At 37.9% G+C, this 22856-nt stretch overlaps 1 protein-coding gene across 1 annotated transcript in view; it reads right to left on the bottom strand.

Annotated features, from left to right (window-relative positions):
* Positions 1 to 3141: 3141 nt before the first annotated feature.
* LOC103047660 (double C2-like domain-containing protein alpha) overlaps positions 3142 to 22856 on the bottom strand; it is a 102012-nt gene continuing 82297 nt past the window's right edge. Inside the window, exons 8-11 of the mRNA XM_022669370.2 lie at positions 11518 to 11726; positions 8182 to 8263; positions 5395 to 5491; positions 3142 to 3888 (exon numbers count right to left, since the gene is read on the bottom strand). Coding sequence (XP_022525091.2) covers positions 3752 to 3888; positions 5395 to 5491; positions 8182 to 8263; positions 11518 to 11726 — 525 coding nt within the window. The 3' untranslated portion in view covers positions 3142 to 3751. The remainder of the gene's footprint in view (positions 3889 to 5394; positions 5492 to 8181; positions 8264 to 11517; positions 11727 to 22856) is intronic.

The raw sequence follows: 22856 nt of genomic DNA, 5'->3' as shown, positions 1-22856 counted from the left end.
AGCGGTAGACAGTAATCAAGTAAATGTAATGTGTTACAGTATTCGTACTGAAGTATCTGCATTTTTTACTTGAACTACATTTTAAACTCACTCCACTACTTTGTGTAAAATCTTTACCTTTGGTTTATGTGTACATAATGAAAAAGGCATGTACACCAACAGCGTACACTTTGTCTTGATCTGTTACATACAGTAGCGACATTTTGGGAGTGTCTATGGCGGCAATAAATAATAAATGATATTGACTATACAGATACAGAACAGTAAAGGAAGCTCATGTTTTTATTTATTTTTTCTAATTTTTATTCCATTGTCAAGGCCAATTAACCAAAACACTCATTAGGACTCCCCCTATCACTAGTGATGCCCCAACACCAGGAGGGTGAAGACTAGCACATGCCTCCTCTGATACAGGTGAAGTCAGCCACCACCTCTTTTCAAACTGCTGCTGATGCAGCATTACCAAGCAGCATCACAGCGCGCTTGGAGGAAAGCGCCGGAAGATCATCTTACAGACGCCTTGTGCTGATCAACATCACCCCTTGGAGTGATGTAGGGAAATAGTGCCCTCTACCCACCCAGAGAGAGCAGGGCCAATTGAGCTCACTCAGGGCTCTGGTAGCCAATGACAAGCCACATAAACAGGATTCGAACCAGCCATCTTCTGATCATAGTGCTTTAGCCCGCTGGAACACTCGGAGCTCCAAAAGCTCATTTGTGAACACCACCTCTACAGCAGACACATTTCCACAAATATCGAAAGAACAAAGGCAGAAAATAGGAAATGGCAGTTAAGGGGAACTGTGGAAGTCAAGGCATGATCTGGAAGACCTTATGAGCTGACCAGAAAGACAAAGCCGACCCCATATATAACTGCAAAGAACCTCCTAAAAGATTTGACAAACCCAGGTGAGGTGTTGCACAACTCAACCAGAAATACATAAAATTATATATTTGCAGTAGTATGTGAACTATATAATCTTAGTTATACAGTGCCTTAAAAATGTATCCATACCCCTTTTTCCACGTTACATTCACAGACGTAAATGTATGTTATTGGAATTTTATATGATAGACCAACACTAAGTGGCAAGTAGTGAGAATAAAATAATACAGTTCATATTTTTCAGAAATGTTAATGAATAAAAATCTGAAAAGTGTGGTGTTTGTTTGTATTCAGCCCTCTGTACTCTGATACCCCTAACAATAAATTCCAGCATGAAAAATTACCTACAGAGGGTAAGTCATGAAATTAGTTAATAAAGTCCACCTGTGCATAATTTATTATTTTGTAAAATTGTAGAGCAGGAAGAGCATTAACTAAAGAAACGGCCAAAAGGCTCATGGTCACTCTGGAGGAGCCACAGATATCCACAGCTCAGGTGGGGAAATCTGTCCACAGGATGACTATTATTATCTGTTGTGTATTTCACCAGCCAGATCTAGAACTGCATGGTTTAGATTATAACATGTTTATGTTACAAAATACTGAATAAGGGGGCCTGAATATAAATGCATGCCACATTTTCAAAATTTTATTTGTAACAATTTTTTTAAAACATGTATTATTTTCTTTTCACTTCACAAATACTTGCTACTTCGTGTTGGTGTATGAAGGAATAAATATGAATATGAATACTTTTTAAAATACTGTACATAATATGTGAAAGAAAACTACAGAAATCTAAATTATTGTGCCTGGAAGAAAAATGAACTCACATTCAAAGTCACTTAGATCTTCAAGGTCAGCGGGTCCTACTCAGGATTTAGGCTCTGCCCACAAAAGCATGGTAGTGTCTATACCCGTTGTTGTCTGCACTGATCTATTTGGGTGTTTCTTTTAATTAGTGATCTGTCCATAGCAACAGTGTCGCATAATCATTACATAGATATTTCATAGCAGGGTCACCCCTGGGTTCCAATAAAATCATAGAGTGCACCTTTAATACACAGAGGTTGAGAAAAAAAGCCTGTAGAATGAGAAAATATAGGATTGCTTCTGTAATGCCTCAAAAACCCCCAGTAGTGGCAGTAGTGAGCTGCTAACTGAGCACCAGTGGCTCACGGACAGACAGTGGCATACTTTCATACTCCTCTGACACGGATTCCGTAACAGAAACACAGATAAAGAAGAAGAGCCATATCAACACATCAAGCATGCTGAACAACACACACAAACAGACCGTTAGCGAGGATGCGTCCTAATTAAAGGAGAATTCCACTGGTATCACTGCTAACTTGATTAAATGGTGGAGAAGTAAACAAAGTATTTCAGAGTGGCTGGGGTGTGAAATGGAGCTGTAAGACACTTAAGCTGCAAATACACTTAATTACCAATATACTTCCCGCCATCCGAGACACTGTTAATAATGTTAACAGTACCTCAGCAACAAGTCCAAAAGCCATGTTCTGTCCTGGTATGGTGTGATGCAGCATTTATGCAGGAAAGTACATCTAGATCTTAGAGCAACATATGCTGCCTTCAATACCACTTCTTGAACACCACATGTTTTTCAGGGACATTCATGCACTTTTCAACAAGACAATGCAAAACCACCTGCTGCACGCATTACAAAGGCAGGGCTACAGAGGAAGATGGTACAGGTATTGACCTGGCCTGTCTGCAGTTCTGACTTGTCCCCAGTAAAGAATATGAGGATAATTCTGAAGCTACAAATGCAACATTGAACCTACACCTTAAGACGTAACTTTCTTTGCTTAGTATCGTCACTGACAAAGCCATTTTTAAGTAGGAATGTCAACATTATGAAGTGGTAAATGCTTAACTATGCCCACTTTTTTGGAAGAAGTTTCAGGGCTGAAATGCAGGAATGGATGTACAGTAGGTTATCTTGGGTTCATACTGTCTGCAATCAATTAAAGACCAACATAATCTGCATTTTCCATACTGTCCCATTTTTTTTCTGATTTGGGGTTGTAAATGAAATGGCTATGTTTGTGTTGTAGTCATGGAGATCTGGTAACACTGTGAAAAAATAATATGTTTGTAAGTTTCTCTACAGTAAACCACAATTTCACACCAAACCCCCACTCTGACTGGCTCTGTTTACTCATCAATCACTAATTAATTACTAATGAAAACATCAGTGGTATTCCCCTTTAAATTAGGAGTAACAATAATTCACCACAACAGCAAGCAGTTTAATGGCGATTCCTTAACACTGCACATTTCGACTTAAGACCACTTCTGTCAGAATTCGAAGGAAGCATTGCCTTATTGCAACCAAAAACTTGGGAAGTTATTGCACTGAAACCAAAATATGATGGCTTTTTAAATCTAATACTTCCCAAAGCTGCCCTGATTTAAAACTCATTTGTGTATGTTTGGTATAATACAATAACCCTAGAATAAACCATTCTAGATTATGCAGCAGTTCCATTAACCTTCATAAAACAATAGCTAATTGCATTTGAGAGGCGTGTCGCTGCGAAATGAACAAGGTGGTGGAGCGGAACAGATATAAAAAGCCTAGCTGTGAATAAAACCCAGAGATTAAGAAGATTTGAGTGATTCTGAATAAATATTATGGAAACTGTTCTCAAAAAGAAGTTCCTCCACTTGAGAAAACATTTCGGCGCAATTCCCATTGGCGGAACTCGTACAGCGTAGCCGCACGCTAGTCACCAACACTCATCGGCTGCTAATTTAAGGTGGATGACCATTCGGCTGGAGACGGTCCGGTGATAATGAAACAGGCCGGCGGGGAGTGGGCCCTCAGCGGCGGCTCCTTCACTCCTGGAAGCCTGATCCTGGCAGATCGTTGGTCAGTGTGTGCCAGCGCTCCACCTTTGTGCCCTTGTTCTTCAGACAGTCTATCCAGTGTTGGAGGGCGTCGCCCTGCGAATGACAGCCCAGAGACACACCCCCTGGATGGAGAGAGGGAAACGTGTAATTATCACTTTGCTCCAACGGGACGGTGATGTGAATACATGTAATCAGCCTTCTATTCAAAGCCTCGGACTGACTGGCTCTCACTAAACATGTGGGGAAAGGAGGCTCAGTTAACCAGTTCCAGTGTGTTAATTCACCAGCCCACTTTATTTTGTAGCACAAAACTCAGAGTGGCTAATTTGGTCCAGTAGCTACTAACTAGCAGATGTGTGAACTCAAGTCATACATTTGCTGACTTGCTAATTCCCTCAACAACAACAACAAAAAAAAAACATTCAACTTTGACCTGCGACTTTAGGATAAAAAAAATTACAACTCTACATTCCAAATACTTAATTTCCAACTGTTAAATAAATAACACTAAATCATATAACTGTAGCATTTTGTATTGATTGCAGAGTGCTGTATCACTGTAAGTGTAGCCATTTCATGCCAGCCGTTTTACACCAACCGTGCGTGTTACCAATACCAACACAAATCAGCACAAAGCAAAAAAAGCACTTCTATACAGGCCTAATACAGAATGCAGTACTCTTGCAGCTTGTACAATCTATAGGTTAACATGGAATTATACACATATCAAAACACAGCTGTATTTTAAACTGTAGCAGCAGAATTGCATTATAAGTAAATACATTATTCTACTTTCTAAATTTAGAAAGGAATAGCTTATAGTCTTTAGTTTCAATCACCACCATTGAAAGAGGACTCACAGCTCTCTTTAGCATTTAACAGTAATTTTCTAATTTAACCGGAAAAACAGAAAGTGTTTAGACTCTCTATAAATATCTCTGACCATGAAGAATATACATTGTCTATTTATGTGGTTCTCTTTTCCTACGTGATCCAATTGGCTGCAGGCAGACACTGCTCTTATCTTTCATTCGCCTTATGCCTGGTTCACACTACAGGACTGTTGGAGAGGTCAGGTGATTGTGCTTATCTGGCTGCTCACCAGAAACACGTTTTTTTTACAAGATCTAACGCCAGAACTAGAGACACTAAGGAGGAGAATGCCCGTATAAAGTGAGTTTAAAATGAATGGGTTCATATGGAGCAATTAAGCATAGTCAGACTTTATATGTTTGATCATTTTTATACTGAAATATGTTCTCATTTCCTCAACCTAAAACAATATCAATGTCTGATCTAACAGGGAAAACAGAAAGTGGTCCGATTATCCATGAACAGCCTGGGCCTTGCAGATGTGTTGGTTAGTTATGTGGTTTTCTGACTGGTCTAGATATTAAACCTGCTAGATATTTGCTGGTTGTCTGTGACTGGTCGACCTGTGACCTCTTGGTGATGGCTCAGTGACCCTCTTTCAAAAGTTCACACTACCCGCCTGAACTACAAAAAAAACTGTCTGCGACTGAAAAAACTGATTGTGAACATGGCATTAGTGACTTGTTCACACCTTTGCTAATTGAACACTAGATAGTGATAAGTGCATATTGCAGAGAAGCAGTAAAGCTATTCACCAATGAAGTCATTGGATTTCCCCAGATCATAGTCCCACACTGTAACCTCCAGGGTCTTGGTTGCCAGCTCGTTGAATGTAATCTCATAAAAAAACTCCTGCAGAAGAGAGAGAGAGGTGGAGTGATGAAGGGGAAAGGCCAAAATTACAAATATTCAGTTCAGTTCAGATTTGGCATTTATATCTACAACATACTTTATTACAGTTCAGCCCACACTAGAAATGTGATTTACAAGTAATATTATGCAATTGTGACCCATTTTAAACACAAGCAGGACTGTTTCCAGCACTGACATTTAAACAATGTTTGTAGTGACCCCTGCAGGCACACCCAGAATGCAAAGCGGTAATGGAAACATGTATGACTCTTAAACACATGCAAGCGTGAACACAATGACACACACACACACACACACACACACACACACACACACACACACACACACACACACACACACACAATGGTAGGTTTTCCTGACTTAAATGGATTACTTTATATGTTTACATTAGCCTTATAACTTTTACAGAACCCACTGATCGACTAAGGTCTTTAAGGGTGTAACCAAAGACTGTGAAAAAGATGGACGCCGTTAAGAATTAAATTAAATGAAATATGAATATATTTTGTTACAGCCCAAATTATATTTTTTTATGCTTATTACCTTTAACATAAAAATACATAATATGAAATATAGTTTTAAGTTGCCATAAAATGCATGTATTGGGTATTTAAGATGCTTGCTGGTAATAGAATAAAAGTGTGACTGGCTGAGGTAAAAAAAATCTGCTGTTATTCTTTCTATTGATTGATCTAATTGACATTTTAAGGTTTTTGATTTAATGCCCCGAACACTAGGACAGTGAAGACATGCCTTCTCCGATACACGGAAAGCCAGACTTTGCCTCTTTTCAAACTGCCGCTGTTGCAGCATCACTAGACAGCCAACACTCGATCCCCAGCTCTAAAACTCTGGCCAAAAATTTGGAGAGAATGCGCCACCTACTGTACACACCCAGAGAAAGCATGGCCGATCTCTGGCTGCTGATGGTGAAGCAGCATGTTCTGGGATTCAAAACTGTATATTTTTGTTAGTGAACTGCGAAAATTGAGTAGCCACTCCCATTTCATTGAGTCATTTTTGCCAAGATGTCTTATTCCGTGTTATTCTGTCATAAAACTTTGGTAAGATTCCATTTCTCCACCAACTCAAGTAAAATTATTTCACCTGAAAAGAGCATTCGTTTAACAAACTTAAATAAAAATGTGTACATAGCATGTATTTGCTCCTGAAGTTGTAGTAAATCGAACTGAAATTAATGTCATTTTGCTTGTGACACACATTAGTATGACCTGGCCATTAGGAGTCTTTACTGGTACTCTTGCCAGGGCACGGTATTTGTACCCTCACTACTTTATCAAATAACATTAGTGAACCTATTTCATAATATCGCAAAAAAATTAACTTGTTTAACTTTAGTAAATTTGTAATTTTGTATGAAAACTTCTATAACTAAATACACTTGAGTAAACTACACTCCACCTTTTCAGGTTCTTTAGTGAGCATGTGCAGAGGAGCAATGCAGGAGAACTTTTCACACATTCAAATTTCACTTTAAATTCAGGAACTTCTTTTGGTAAATTATTCAACTTAAACACTAATTCACACTCTGTAACTCACTCTCACTGAAGTATAATTTAGTTACTGTTAGTAGATTTTACTTAGATAACGTAGCATCATATTAATCCATGCATCTTCCCTATTGGTTCCTGCATCATTTATTTGCTTAACAGGCATGTTCTCCACCAGTAACTCACCATCAGTGTGCAGTCTTACCCACCAGGGCTTCATTTCCCTGGGTGTTCAGTTATATCTTATATAATGGTAGACTGCCTGGCCATAAGAGCAAGTTACCATTTCCCTTACTGTGGAGTGTGACTTCATGCTGGAAAGATAATCGCATGTAATGGGAAAAAAGTCTGGCAGAGAGGATGCAGGGTCTTTAGGGTCATGCCCAATTAAGAAACAAAAATACAAGCCATCCTTTCCTGAATGTACGACAGGACTACACACGGATGGTGAGTTAGTGGTTCGGGGAAACACACCTATTATGAAAGCAATAGTTATATTAACTTTGGTATTATAAGTTGCCCACACTTAAAATTACAATTTAGAGTTAAAATGCTATTTAAAGTCAGTACAAAACTCAACCAAATTGAATACATTTTACATTAAAATGCTTTACACATGCTTGCTTCACCTAAATTGCAAGCAATATAAACAGCTTACATGGTTAATATTTGCCCTTTACCTTTCTTATGTTACATTTCTTTCTAAAAAGTGCTACTCTTTTTTTTATTAGTTTTTTTAATAAAATGTAAAAGAAAATGAATTAAACTCAAGATATGAGTAGAAAATTTATTTAGTTTCAAATTTACAAATGAAGCAATGTTTATTAGCCCTTGGCCAAACATACTGTATGTAATATAAATGTGTGTGTGTGTGTGGGGGGGGGGGGGTGTACAGTGTGTGTTTATCGAAAATGTGTTTTGATATATGTTTTTCACAAAAAATGAGCCAATGCCAATGAGTTTGAGTTAGAAAAAATATTTTTTTAGTATCATTTGATGAAAAATGAAAACGGGTCCCACAGACCCGAACACCACACAAGGGTTAAATACTAATAAGTAAAATCAACTCACAGCCACTAAACGCTCAGGTTAAACAGGTTTGGACCCCATTGTGAGGTAAATACAAAAACTTACTCACACACACATACACACGCCTACCTCATTAAACTCAGGGTTTAGTGTTTTTTTAATCACAGCCGTCTTGTGTTTGGATTTCTTCTTCACGTCTGGTTTGAGGTACCTGTTAAAGAGAAAGAGAGAGAGAGAATGTCAGAGAAAGAAAGAGAGAGTAAACAATAAAGAACATTTAAAGCCTCTTATTTCAATTTCCCCAATTCCTTTTCTTTTTTTGGTCATTTAATGGAGAGTGTGCCTACGCACTCGTCACATACACAACACACAGCAATAGAGAGAGAGAGAGAGAGAGAGAGAGAGAGAGAGAGAGAGAGAGAGGGAGTGTTTTTGCACATATGCACGGCCAGGAGAGAGTGGCTGCCATATTTGTTATATGCCCACAGGGAAATAACTGGTTATGTGTGTGTGTGTGTGTAAGTGTTTACGTGTGTGGGCAAAGAAAAGAAGAGAGAACATATGCCAAACAGGATGAGTAAAAAGATATGCAGGAAAAAAATATAAAATACAAGGTTAAGAAAATTGAAGAGCGCAGGATGATTAAAGGCAACAAAAGGAACAAAAGAAAATGATAAGAAATGATAAAAAGAGTGGAAGGGCTGATGGAGAGAAAAGTCAAACAGGAAAGAAAAAAGAAAAATGAAATGATGTCTGCAGTGTTGAGCTTGAGGACATCAGTGGCATTAAAGTAAATATAGCAGGAGACCCACTTTCCCCCACTATCTGTCAAAACTTATCACTCACACACACACACACACACACACACACATACACACAAACAAACACACACACAAACACACACATTCCATCAAACAACACAAAAACATTACAGTTACAACAAGTTACAGTTAGGCTAGACTGACGTGGACTCTTGATGAATAATAAATAGACATTTTTAACACTCCTGTGTTGGTTAATGCTGAAGCATAAATATCAGCTGTTTCCGATCATGTTGTAATTAATGTCTGAGGTTACTGCCCCTTCCTAAATACACCAATAATTCAGTTAAACACAGTAGAGTTTATATTCCATCAGGATTAAACTGTTCAACTCCACCTGAAAAGCTCTGCTACGTGTAATTTTATCAAATGAATAAAAACAGAGTGAATTAAATTAATTAATAAAAAAACCTAATTTAATGAAAACAGGGATTGCAAACACTAAACTCAACATTAGCATTAATTCATTCAGCATTTATTTAGGTTATTATCATGGAGGACTGTCAGCAGTTGTGTTGGTAAGTGGTTTAATGTAGAAATACGGAGCTGTGTCTCTGTGCTATCTGTGGTTTATGGTGCTGTGAACGGACTGAGGTAAAAACCTGCAGGAGCTCCAGGCAGCAATAATGGACAGGATCACGACAGGATCACACACGTTTTAAACTTCTTGCACTTCTCCCAATATAAACTAGCCTTTGGTAAATGCTGGAGGGATTTAATTGTGGTCTCCAGAGCTCATTTAGAAGCGTGTCAATCAAAGCATTATAATTATTGTGGTTCTTCCTCATGCTCTATGAGTTTCTCTTTTAGTGCCAGCTAACGCTAATCACTGGCTAGTAGTTTTGTAATGTTAGATAGCTAGCTAGATGTGTGGATATGTAAGCTATTTCAAATCATGTTTCTTCTGAACTGAGGTAATCTAGCTAGCTAGTTTAGTGAAGTTTGTATGTTTAAGTGTACGGTAGTATTAAGTTAGTTCATAGTTTATTTTACAGTGAATGTACTAACCTGCATCTAGCCAGCGTATTTTATAAAAAAAAATCTAACTGGATTAATCACAAAGTATTCTGGGATGGATCTGAATTAATCACACTTCTTCTTAAGACTTCTTAAGGCATTTATTAAAGCATATTAAAATGCATCTAAAAAATAATCTACCTTCTGAACTAAGCAGTAGTGATTGTGTTTACATAGCTAAATAAACTGCTAAAACATCACCAGTTTCCAGATTAACTGCATACTTTATGTGGTAACGTTGATATCAATAGTATACACTGATCAACGTAATTAAATATGAATAGACCACTGAAGTCGTGCATCATTCTGTAGTGCTCGTACAGCTTCCGTGTCTAAGCGTTTTTTCCTTATGAGAAAAATGAAAGGGTTTTTTAAAAAACCCGCCTCTGTCACATTCTGTGGTAAATAAATTTGTTCAGACCCCTATACGTTTTAATCTGTGTACATTTACCTCCTAAATATCACCGGATCCTCTGAATTACGAGGTCGTTTAAGAGTCGTAATGAGAAAAATGCTAACTTTAAGCTAATGCTACAGCGGAGTGAACTGACCTTCCGGTGCCGCTGCAGAGATTAGCAGGGGACTGTTTTCGGCGCAACACCAGAGAACCCTGGCCGTAAATTAGGAGCATTTTACAAACAGCTGAGCCTAATAATGAACTAACTGCGCTTACTGAGGAGAGCTGAGAGCGTAACAGCATAAAATCACTAAAACAGGTCAGTAATACTACAGAACCAGCTGGAACACGTTTAACATTTACCCTCTTTATTGTGCAGAGAAATAAATGGGTGTTTCTGGTTGGTTGTCGCCTCAGTAAGGGCAGGTAGTTAGTTGATTAGTTAGTTGTTAGTTGATTATTTGGGTCAGGTGTTGTAATTAGTATAAACTAATGACCGTAATTAAATACTAAACCTGCAGGGAACCGCTGATTCTGATATAAAAGTATAAAATAAATATATAAAATGATATAAAATAAAAGTTTAAAATACAAAATTAAGGTAATCAAAGGTAATAAAAATGATAAATCAGGCAACAACAGAACTTAATACATAAAAGAATAAAATATAATTGAGCAATAACTAAAAACTGACACAATTCGTAGAAGGCTTGCCGAGGTTCATCTGTGTGGAACACCTCTTTCTGTAGAGAGATCTTCTCCTGTTTCTTGCTGCTCTGAAACATGCTTTCACTGCTCCATCATGATAAACTGTCTACAGCTATCAGCAAACTAGCTTGTATCCTGCTCGTGCTGGAGGCATGTCCCTAATATTCGCTTTCCTGAGACTTGTTAGCTGATGGGTGTGGGCCGAGGGCTCCTGAACTTATAAGCATGTTTTTTTCCTACAGACAACACAAGGGCGGCTGAGTGAATCTTTGTATGTTACGCATTGATCAATTGAAAAATTTTGCATAGTGTGCCTTTAATATTCAATAATTCACAATTGACAAGCTTCCACCTTTGAGTCAGTTTCTGTTCTTTCGATGCTGTGAGACAAAATATCATTAACAAATAATATTAATATCAATCCCATGTGGATAATCTTTACCCTGCAAAAATATAAAGATTTATTAAGATACTTTGAGGCATTTTCCATCTAAAACAAGTTGCATTATCCACTGCACTTACGTTTTGACGTAGGGGTCAGAGAAGCCATTGACGTCCATGGCAGCCAGGTGAGCGCAGCGTCGGACCCCCACACACAGGCCTCCCTTGGCTTTCTCCTTGGTCTCGGCAGGGACCTCCCCACCCTCATGGTTCTGAGCCGGGGGAAGGAACTGTAAGCACAGCAGCAAACGACCCCGCTCCTCCAAACTCCGCTGCTGCTCCGACTCCCACTGCCATAACACACAATCACACATTATATTATATTATAACACCTATAATAACAACCAAGATTTTTTCTAGCTTAATCTTGAATTGTCATACTCATCTCACTTATACTCTGTTATAAGATAAGCAAAACATATCTATAGCTATCGACATAATCGCTGCTAGTGATTATTAGTGCCATCTAAAATTTTGGGCACTCTGTTTGGTCAACACTTAGCAAAAAGTGCTTCCGTTCTAGTTTGTTGGATTTTGTTCGATTCTGTCTTGCAAAGGTTTTTGTGTACTATGAGATTATCAGGCCACCATGTGGATGTTGAGGTGATTTTAGGATCATTTCCTGTAGAAACTCATCCTGTATTTATCTAAAGACTGTGTGACGTTTGCTTCCAGAACTTGCTGGTATTCAACCTATTCAACCTATCCACAAAACTGTTTTTAAAAAAGCTTGTGATCAGGTGTCAGGTTGGCAAACAGCTGATTCTGAAATTTGTTGTAAGGATGCAGGAATAGCTTTCTTCTGATTAATCTATATATATATTGATGAAGATGTCACTGCATAGTAGAACAGTGCACCACCACTCCAGAGTCTAGTCAAGCTTCCTGAATCTTCCAGACCTGAACTTGACCTTACAGTTAATGTTACTTGCTATTTCTTAATTACATTGCAAACCGATGAAGTCTTTTGCTTTATGGGCAGCAAAAGCTACGGAAGGTCTAAGACTTGGTCTTGGACAAAGTGACGTGAGAGCTCAAATCTCTTGGGCTGCTCTTCTGCATGGAGCACCTTTCCTTTTTTCACTTTATTAACTTTACTATTTACACCAGCAGAAATGCTGGTTTTGCCAAACTTTCCTATAGGTGTGTAGCCTTTTTGCACCAGGGCTACCTTGCTTTGGGTATTCAGGTACTTCAAATGTAAATGTTTTTACATTTACTGGTTGCTCATAGTGTTAAAGGCCACATGAGCAAGTTTCCGTTTTCTTTATTGTGAAGTGTGGCTTCATGCTGCAAGAACGGCAATGAAGGTTCTCTCAGCTGGATTTATTTTCCATGTAATTTTAAAATAGTCTAGCAGAAAGAATACAGTTTATTTATCCTCTATTAAAAAAAAACAAAAAAAGTTAACATCACCTTAATTAAGGGGCCGGTTTGTTTATGTATTAACTAAATACCCAAAGAAAGAAAGACTGTGTTAAATGATAAACACTGATGTTTACATTGTACAGACTCTGGACTGAGGCTTCTCAACAGAATGCTTCTCAATCAACTCCTCTTGAATCATGAGGCTCAGGTTTGAGTCTAATTCCAAGTCATCTATGTTCGTGTCAGGGTTGAGCCTCAACTCATCAAATTTACGACTGATTCAAGTTCACACCTTTAGACATTTCCAGGAATTCTTCATCAGTGTGCTGGCTGTGAATGAGGAGCTGTTATAGTTGTCTCTTTGCTGTACGCATGCTAATGACTCAACTAAAGATAAATCTTCCCAACAGTGGGAAACGGTTCGTAGGCAGAATGACTTTCCTCTGTGGATTCATGCTGATGTGTCACTCTGATGAATTCCCGTCTGTTTTAAATTTGACATAACGAGCGCCGCACTCCAGCTCTCCACAGGTTGCTACCATGGGTGAGATGATTTGAATTTCTGGAATTGAGCTCATAAAATCTGAATAGTTAGGTGCTGGAATACATGAATAACAATAGAGCTCGACAGGCTGTAGCTGTGCGGCGCTGTGGCTGCGTCTGCATCTGCTTGGTATTCTGAGTGGAAATCATGGAGGATATGGGGAATCTGTCTACGATAGATGTGCCCAGGAGATACGCGGCACAAAGCCAGCATCATCAATGGTGCTTTCCCAGTTGCTGAGGAGTGCTGGAGACAACAGGCCTCCGCTGAATGTTCCTGGGACATCTGCCTTTTTCTTTTTCACTCCTTGTTTTTAGCCCAATCTAACACAGAAAATTTAACATCACTACTTTCTCAAATAACATTAATGAGTTTTACTAACTTTATAATATTCTAATGATTTAACTTGTGTAAGTTTAGTAAAGTTGTAATTTAGTATAAAAGACATCTAAAGTAAACTACACTCAACCCTTTCAGGTTCTTCAGTGAGCATATGCAGAGGAGCGGTGAAGGAGACCCCTCCACACAACAAACTTTAATTTCAAATTCAGGGACTTCTCATTATTTTGGTAAATTGGTAGATTAAATACTATATATATAAATATCAAATCTAAATTGATTTTACTTAAATAACGTAGCTCCATATTAACCCATGCTTCTTCTTTAATGGTTCCTTGCATCCTTTATTTGCACAATAGGCATGCCCCTCATCACTCACCAACACAACTCATCATCAGTGTGTAGCCTTGCCCATAAGGGCTACCTTCCCTTGGGTAATTGGTTATATTTTAGGTATTGGACTGCTTGGTCACAGTGTTGGAGGCTATAAGTGCAAGTTACCATTGAATTTACTGAGAAGTGTGACCTTAGTGTTGAGTAAGAACTGCATTATTAGGAACAAAAACACAAATTAATTCTGAAACCTAAAAAAAATATATTGTGAGGTCAAACTCGAAACCCATAACACATGCCATTGCCACACCCTCATACACTTTAAAAGAAATTCAAAGCATTGTAACACACATTGCATTGCTTTATATTTTATTGCTCATCATTTATCAAATCATTAGCATTCATGAAATGACAAAATCTCAGAAAAAGACCTAAATCTGCTGTTTGGGATCATTTGGAACTAAAATTAAATAAAAAAAATATATACTCAGAATTGTCTATTTTTGTGTGTATTAACTAAATACCCAAGTGAAGGTAGCCCTTGTCAGCAAAACACTGATGGTGAGTAAGTGGTTGGAGGGCACACCCATTTTGCAACAGTGTTATGCCAGGAACCATGAGGTATATTAACTTTGGTAATATGAGTTGTGAACACTTACAATTTAGCGTTACTATGCTACTCAAAGGTCTCATGAAATAATTTTTCATTCTTTTTAAAATGTCTAGTTGTGGTCTCTAGTATGAATGAATGCCATGTGAGCTGGTTTTTGTGGGAAAAAATGCTACGATGATTAGGTATAGTACTGCTTTAGTTTGGTGAAGGAGTGGGAGGGAGAGACGATATGATTTCAGCTCTTGCTCTTGAATATTCATACATGCACACATCGCAAACATTTTACATTTGAAAATAAAGACATTTTTACACTAATAACAGTCTTTTCAATGTCATATGTTACTTTACAATATGTGTAACATCCTGCAGTTCAGCTATTGACCTAGTCTTAGAGTCTCTGTAAAACGCAAAATCCACCGGAGATCCTACGTAAACCAATAGTTACTTACACAGAGGTGGGTAGTCCAGGCAGTGGCGCAAAAAGGGGGTATGCAGCGTATGCGATGCATAGGGGCACTGCACTACAGGGGGCGCCAAATCCAAGCCCCAAATGAATTTGCGGAGCGCGGTGGGAAAGTAATGACAGGACGCTGACAATTTTAAAACGTGTTTCTGAATATCATGATCAACTCGTTTTTCTGAATATTTTCTTTTACTAGCTACTGCAGACAATCGATGTTAAGGAAGAGTTTCATGCGCAGCATCATATACAACTCAGAGAGACCTACTGTTTTTTAGCAAAAGGACACCTTTAAAGTCAGTACATCATAACTAAATTAAGTAAATAAAACCGTGTTTTAAGTACACTTAAATAGTATACATTAAGTAAGCATATCTTAAAAATAACAGTTATATTTATTAACTAAGTAAAATCAACTCATCAAATTTTACAGTGGGAAACAGCTTTATTTTTTTCATGGTTGTGTTTTGCTCTACCTGTGGTACACACCACCAAGCTGTGTGGTGTCACTGAAATGACTTCACTTAAGTTCTATTTCTGAAGGTGCCAAAGCAATTTCTTTCTGTCCAACAAGTCCCTCGGGTGACTCGTACATAAAAACCAATGATGTCAGGCCCAGTTAGAGTCCAGCCTGCTGATGAAAGGTAATGTGGGGGACAACACAGAGAACTATGAACTATGGTATGAACCAGTTATAGGGTGAGTAAAGCCCTTCTCCAAATGAAAAGCCATTCTGTGGTGCCCTCTGCCATTTGGAATTCAGGTTAGAAACAGCGCTCCCAGCTAAAATTTTCATATTTGAACTTCATGACAATATTTAATCTGACACATACTGTAGAGTGCAAATGAAAAAGAATGTAGAACTCAGCCAAAAAGAAAATCTAACCACAGTCTTACTATTACTTACAGTCTTCCCAGTAGTACTAGATACTATTTTAGGCTAAAAGCTCAAAACACAGTAATCCTACATTCTCAACTATACACTAATATGCCCAAAGCTGCTGTGCCACAGGTATTTTCTTAGTGATTGGGAATCTAACTGAACAGAGCAGGGGTGCATGTACTGTATGTTCCCTCCCTCTTTACGCTTCTGCTCGGAATTCAGCTTATTGATGGTGCTGTTTATTAAGTAGGGATATCAATCAGCTGTATTTTTCATCAGCTATATTCTTCATCATTTGAGTACTACACGCTTTGTAAATAAACTCTGGATAAATAGAGGATGAGTAAACCAATGAAAATTATGTGAAAACCTCCTATTTTACATTAACCTTCATACAAGGTTTAGAGATTTTTTTGTCTTTTCCTTTAAAGTCACCAATTTAAAGATACTTGTTTTTAATTGGACAGCGACTATGGGTCTCTCAGGGTGTTTTCACACCAGCCCTGTTTGATCCAGACTTTCAGACTGTTCAAAGTCAAAGTCAAAGTCAAAGTGGTTTTTATTGTCATTTCAGCTATATACAGAGTACACAGTGAAACGAAACAACGTTCCTCCAGGGACCATGGTGCACATAAACACAGTGTAGACAGAACAATAGTGCAACAGTACAAAAGTGCAGACAGACAATACAACACCATACAGACAAAGAAGTTCAGGTTCGACCAACAGAGGTGTTCTCAGTCCGGATCTACTGAACCATGGTCCGGTTCATCTGCAGTGTGAAACTTTTCTAGATAGTTTAGACTTTCAGAACAATTACAGGATTACAGCGATTCTTTAATCACACCAGAGGAAACAAGAACTGGTGTTGTGCTGAATCAGACTTCAATTTGCAGGCAGATGTGTCATGCAGCAGTATGAACACAAAAGCTTAGATTGGGAATTACTTTTTTTTATGCAACAGTAGATTAACCCTTATTTATAAACAGTAATAAAAGGAATATGAGGATATATCTTTTACACTCATTCTGCTGCACTGAGCATGTAAACGAAGGGGAGTCAGATTCTGACAGAGGGCTAGAATTCAGCACAACACCTGGCAAAGCAGAACTCATAACTAACATTCTATAAACCAATTAATATGAAGTATAGAGAGACTCCGCCCACATAGCTGATGACGACAGGATGTAGTAAAGTTCTTTAGTCCCTTCACTGAACTGCAGTGTAAAACCAAAACTAACTGGAACAAATGTACACAATAAAACAGAAACTCATCTTCTACCTCTCGCTGCTTCTTGCTCTGGCTACCACACTGGTCAAAAGTTTTAGAACACCTTTTTTTTCACGATTCAGTATTCTGTGTTCCTTCATTAAATATCTTTTTTTGGCATTATGGCAGCAACATAGACGTGCAGTGTAAATTGTGTAAATACCACAGTAGAGAGAGCACAAATTATTTGTATCAATTTGTTAAGTTTTACTAGCTGGGAATTGTTAACCAATAACATTCGATTTTAAAAAATAAATCTCCTTTTTTCTAAAAAGTAATTAATTTCCTCAAAAACTGTTACCTTTAAATCACTTTAAGTCATTTTCCAGACTAGTAGTTGGAGAATTATATGGAAATACTTAACCATCAACAAAAACTGGGAGAATTTCAGTTGATCTAGATCTTTTGACCACTGGTCTATGTTTCATGTGAAAAAGACTCTCAGGATATAACTAAGGAATTACTTCACTGTATAACTGAGAAATTACTTTAAATGCAGACTTCCAATTACACTTGCTTCTTCAACGAGGCATTTAGCTACATTTCTGTACTATATTATTACTGAGATATTCATAGAAACATCAAGACACATCACATTTGACATGCCGGCGCTCTCGTAGGAGTGCAGATCTGCAGCCCTGAATGAACCCAGTGTGACACTGTGGTTTTATGCTTTAACTAGAATATTCTAAACTCATAAGCCAGCTATAGTATGTTATTACGAGTTCCTGCACAATGCTGGTATTTGTTGGAGAATGCTGAGGTTTATTCAGTATTTTTTTGTATGATGGTAACTATTTCAGTTTGCTGGTAATTTATTTGTGTTGGAGTTGGGGAAATTTTGAAATTTTGTTAGTGGTGATTTTCAGTGTTGAAAATGTAACTGTAAAATGTAACAAATAAATGTGCCTTTTGGGTAGAATGTTTGTGTTTATATAACAATTTTCATTGTAGACTTTGTAGAAGTTTTTGTTTTTTTTAATGTTTACAATATTGGGGTCATAGAGAATATTAGTGTGTTTAATTGTAGCGAGTGTTATAAAATGTTAAGTGTCAAAAAATATTGCAAATTGGAGGAGAATGTTGAAGGTGGTAAACATTGGAGGTGTACAGCATAACCCTAAAATTTTGAGAGAATTTTTAAATATGATATGAAAAAGCACTGTTTTTTTTCTTTATTAATTGTTAAGAAAATACTACTGCAAATAAACAAATAATAAAAAAAAAAAAAAAAAAATATATATATATATATATATATATATATATATATATATATATATATATTGTATAAATATAACTATTTTATACATTCAGTCAAATGAAAATAATCTTTTAATGTGAGACTATTTTTTAAACAGTAACTTACCAAGACCCTGATTTTGAGTAAATTCATAATAGTGTAACAGAATAAAATGCAGCACACTGACTATATGCATATAAACTGCAAACAATTAAAAGTAAATACAATAAATAAGCTTTTGGGAATACTGTTATTATCACAATATGAAGTTTTTTTATGCATACAATATGATACAATGTATAACACCACTAGTGGAGAATAATGTTTGAATAAATGTTGCAGTTTTAATGGAATTTTAACTGTTATTGTTAAACATCAGAATTGCTAAAGGGTACTGATGTTTAGGTTGGTACACAACCAGTATTCCCTCAAAAACAAAAACAGTCTATTAATGCCCATTAGTGAGTGGCTTTACATTGTTTCAATTACCAAGTAAACCAGTGTGAATGGGGACCAGTGAAAAACTCTGTAGAATTTCCCAACTCTCATCACATTAGGGAAGAGTAGATTGTCTTTGCCATACGATTAGAGGGGTTATTTAAAAATAACAAGTACCAACAAAGGTGAGTACACCCCTCAAATCTTTTTATGGAACAAACTATAGAAATGAAACTTGGATATATCGTAGTCAGTGTACAGCTTGTATAGCAGTATCGAGTTACTTTAAAAATAACCCAAACAGCTGCAATACAAATGAGTACACCTCAAAGTGAATACGTCCAAAGTGTCCACCATTTGTTTACAGCACTGCACACCTGTGCTACTGGAATCCTGATGACATCACAGAGCTGGATGGTGGATGTAAGACATCCCATAGGTGCTCAATTGGATTTAGGTATGGAGGCACTTTGGCCAGTCCATCACCATTACCTTTACCTTCTTCAGCAAGGCAATGGTTCTCTTGGAGGTCTAATCTGGCAAGGCCTGTTCAGAGTGAATCCTGTCCAAGAAAACTGCTGACTTCGGAAACTGTGCTATGATGTATGATACATCTGACTCGTGAGGTTGTTTGAACTATGATGAAAACAATGTATAATAATAATTATACTAAAATGCCTCTCTGGACAGATTTTGTGTACATTCCTCCCCTGTCTCTCTCTCTCGCACTCGCCGTGTCTTTAGTTTCCGCCCGTTCTCATTTTTCTGCCAGGTCTTGGGCTCCCTATCTCTTTATATAGGCGTTTTTTCCCGGCCGCGTCCCAGTTCACTAACTGGGGCAGCGGTCTGCACAAAACTGTTTGGTGATCTTACACCACACATGAATGGTCGGTGCGTTTACAGCGCTGCAAAACACACACTGCAGTGGCGGCAGCGGCGCGAACGAGGCGAAGCGAGCGGCAAAAAGTTTTAGAGTTTTTTCAACTTCTGCAAATGAGAAGCAAGTTTTGCTGGGCGGTAGCCAATCAGTGCCACGTGGACAGAAACGGAGAAAACGGAGGAGAGGCTGATTACAGCTTTTTCATTATTTTTTTTTGCTTTAAAAAAACCCTTTGTAAGATAACAGAGACGGAGGACCAGCTGGTTCTGAACTGGATGTTTTAGCAGAGTTCACCAGGCGATAAAAAAAGAACAGCGTCTCGTTCACACGCAGCACTGAACTACAACTCTGAACATTCTTGCTGGTGGCAGATAAACTGCTTGCTCCAAAGCCCCAAAGCAGCGAGAGAAAGGCGGAGAAAGCGATTGGGAGCGATGCCGCGTCGCTGCAGTGTGAACAAGAAAAGTTACGCCGCTTTAAATGAACTCTATCAAAATTAAATCCTTCTCAGTAGTTTATCGGTTTGGGTCCGCATTAGAAACCGTCCCCGGACCCGGACCGCGGTCCACCTATTAGTGACCCCTGGCCTAGGCCATCTTTGTAAAGAGCAGTCATTCTATTTCTCGCATCTTTAGAGAGTTCTTTGCCGTGAGGCGCAATGATGAATATCCAGTATACAGTATGATAAATTTGTACCCAAAACACCAAATTTTACAGCGCTGCTCCCCAATCACACCTGGATCCTTGTAATTCAATGTATCACATGACACCAGAGAGCGACACAATTGGGCACAATTTAGACATGTTCACTGTGTGGTGTACACTGTGTGGTGGAGGACAGTAAATCTATACTGCAACACAAGCTGTACGCTGACTATTCTAAGATACATTCAAGTTTCATTTCTATAGTGTTGTAATACGTAATAAATATTTGAAGAATTGTAAAAGGTGTACTCACTTTTGTTAAATACTGTAAGTGTAAGTTTATCAAGCAGCTAAAAGCACAGCAGGTTTCTTCTCAAACCTTCTCTAAGAGTTTACATCATTCCGTAATGAAGTGGTTGCGTAGTCTGCTAATGACAAGCTGCCATCAGGCCACAGCAAGTGAAGACGGCTGGATAGCAGATGGAGGGGTGGGCAGAAGACTGAGGGGGGCATGTGAGGGGGAAGAGGAGATGAGTGAAAAGCGAGAGTCAAAATCCAGAGAAAAAAAGACAGAGAGAGAGAGAATGAGTCACTCGTGACCATAGGCAGGATCGTACGTACAGCCGCGTGTATTTATAGCTTTCCAGTGGCGCGTTATTTTAAGCGGTTCGTGAGACGTCAGTTTCATGTGTGACATCACCCAACACCCTACAACAACATTCTGCTGAGGCACCCACACTGCTGAGTCCAACAGGGACTTTTTAAATACACCAAAACCAGTTGTTCCACCAGTTCACTCTCTTAAGAAAAAGACCAGCCACAAAAATATATGAGACTACGTAAAAATTATGAGTTTCCTCTGAAATATAATAAAAAAGGAAGATGGATGATCTCAAGCCATCAACCCAAGCTGAATTGCTTGAATTTTTGCACCAGGAGTCGCAAAGTTTTTCCAAAAGCAGTGTGTAAGACTGGTGGAGGAGAACATGCCAAGATGCATGATAACTTGTGATTAAAAACCAGAGTTATTGCACCAAATATTGATTTCTGAACTCTTAAAACTTTATGAATATGAACTTTTTTTTTGCATTATTTGAGGTCTGAAAGCTCTACATAGTTTTGTTGCTCTGCAATCTTAATAGGTGTTTCCATGTATGTTACCTACAGTGGTGTGGAAAAGTGTTTACCTCTTCATGATTTTTTTTATTTGTTTGAATATTTTCACGCTAAATGTTTCAGATCAACATTAAGTTTTTAAATAAAGGTTATTTATTAAGGGAGAAAGAAATCCACACCTACATGACCCTGTGTGAAAAAAGTGTCTGCCCCTAAACCTAATAACAGGTTGGGCCACCCTAAGCAGCAAAAACTGCAATCAAGTATTTACAGTAATGTGCAATGAGTCTTTCTCAACAGTGTGGAGAAAAACTGGCCCACTCATCTTTGCAGAATTGTTGTAATTCAGCCACATTGGAGGGTTTTCCAACATGAACCTCCTTTTTAAGGTCATGCCACATCATCACAATAGTATTCGGGTCAGGACTTCACTTTGTTTTTCTTCAGACGTTCAGAGGTGGACTTCCTGGTGTGTTTTGGATCATTGTCCTGCTGCAGAACCCAAGTTCATTTTAGCTTGAAGCCAAAAAGATGACCAGATATTGTTCTTCAGGATTTTTTGGTAGACAGTGAAATTCCTGGTTCCATTTATCACAGCAAGTCTTCCAGGTCCTGAAGCAACAAGACCATCACACTACCACCACCATGTTTTACTGTAGGTATAAAATTCTTTTGAGGATACTTTTTCACACAAGGCCATGTAGGTTTGCTTTTTGCCTTTTACCCCTAATAATAAAGCCCTTCATTTAAAAAACTGCATTGTGTTTATTTGTGTTGTCTTTGACTAATATTTAAAATTGTTTGATGATCTGAAACATGCAATAAATAAATAAATAAATAATGAAGCATATATACATATATGTCTTATAAAGTAAAAACATCTATGTACATATACAGCATCAGTCAAAATTTTTATTTTTTCCCTACATTTTAAAGGATACTGAAGATATCCAGACTTGAAAGGGACACATAAGGAATCATGTAGTTACTTAAAAGTGTTAAACAAACCAACATACCCTGTGAAGCATTTAGGTGCTCTTATCTGGAGTGGTAACTTTAATGATCTAATCCTGTGCAACAGAGGAAACTCTTGCTCTTTTTTTACTGGGGCAGTCCTCCTCATGAGAGCCAGTTTCATCATAACATTTATGATGGTCTTAGACTGCAATTAAGAATGCGTTCAAAGTTTGTGAATTTTTTTGGATTGGCTGACCTTCATTTCTTAAAGAAGTATTGCTTCTTTATTTAGTTGAGTAGTTTTTGACACAATCTGGATTAGAACATTCCTCAA

This window comes from Astyanax mexicanus, chromosome 15, assembly GCF_023375975.1.
Source record: "Astyanax mexicanus isolate ESR-SI-001 chromosome 15, AstMex3_surface, whole genome shotgun sequence".
Classification (NCBI taxonomy): domain Eukaryota; kingdom Metazoa; phylum Chordata; class Actinopteri; order Characiformes; family Acestrorhamphidae; genus Astyanax; species Astyanax mexicanus.
The sequence above is the reverse complement of the archived record's forward strand: the minus strand, read 5'-3'. Positions and strand labels throughout refer to the sequence as shown.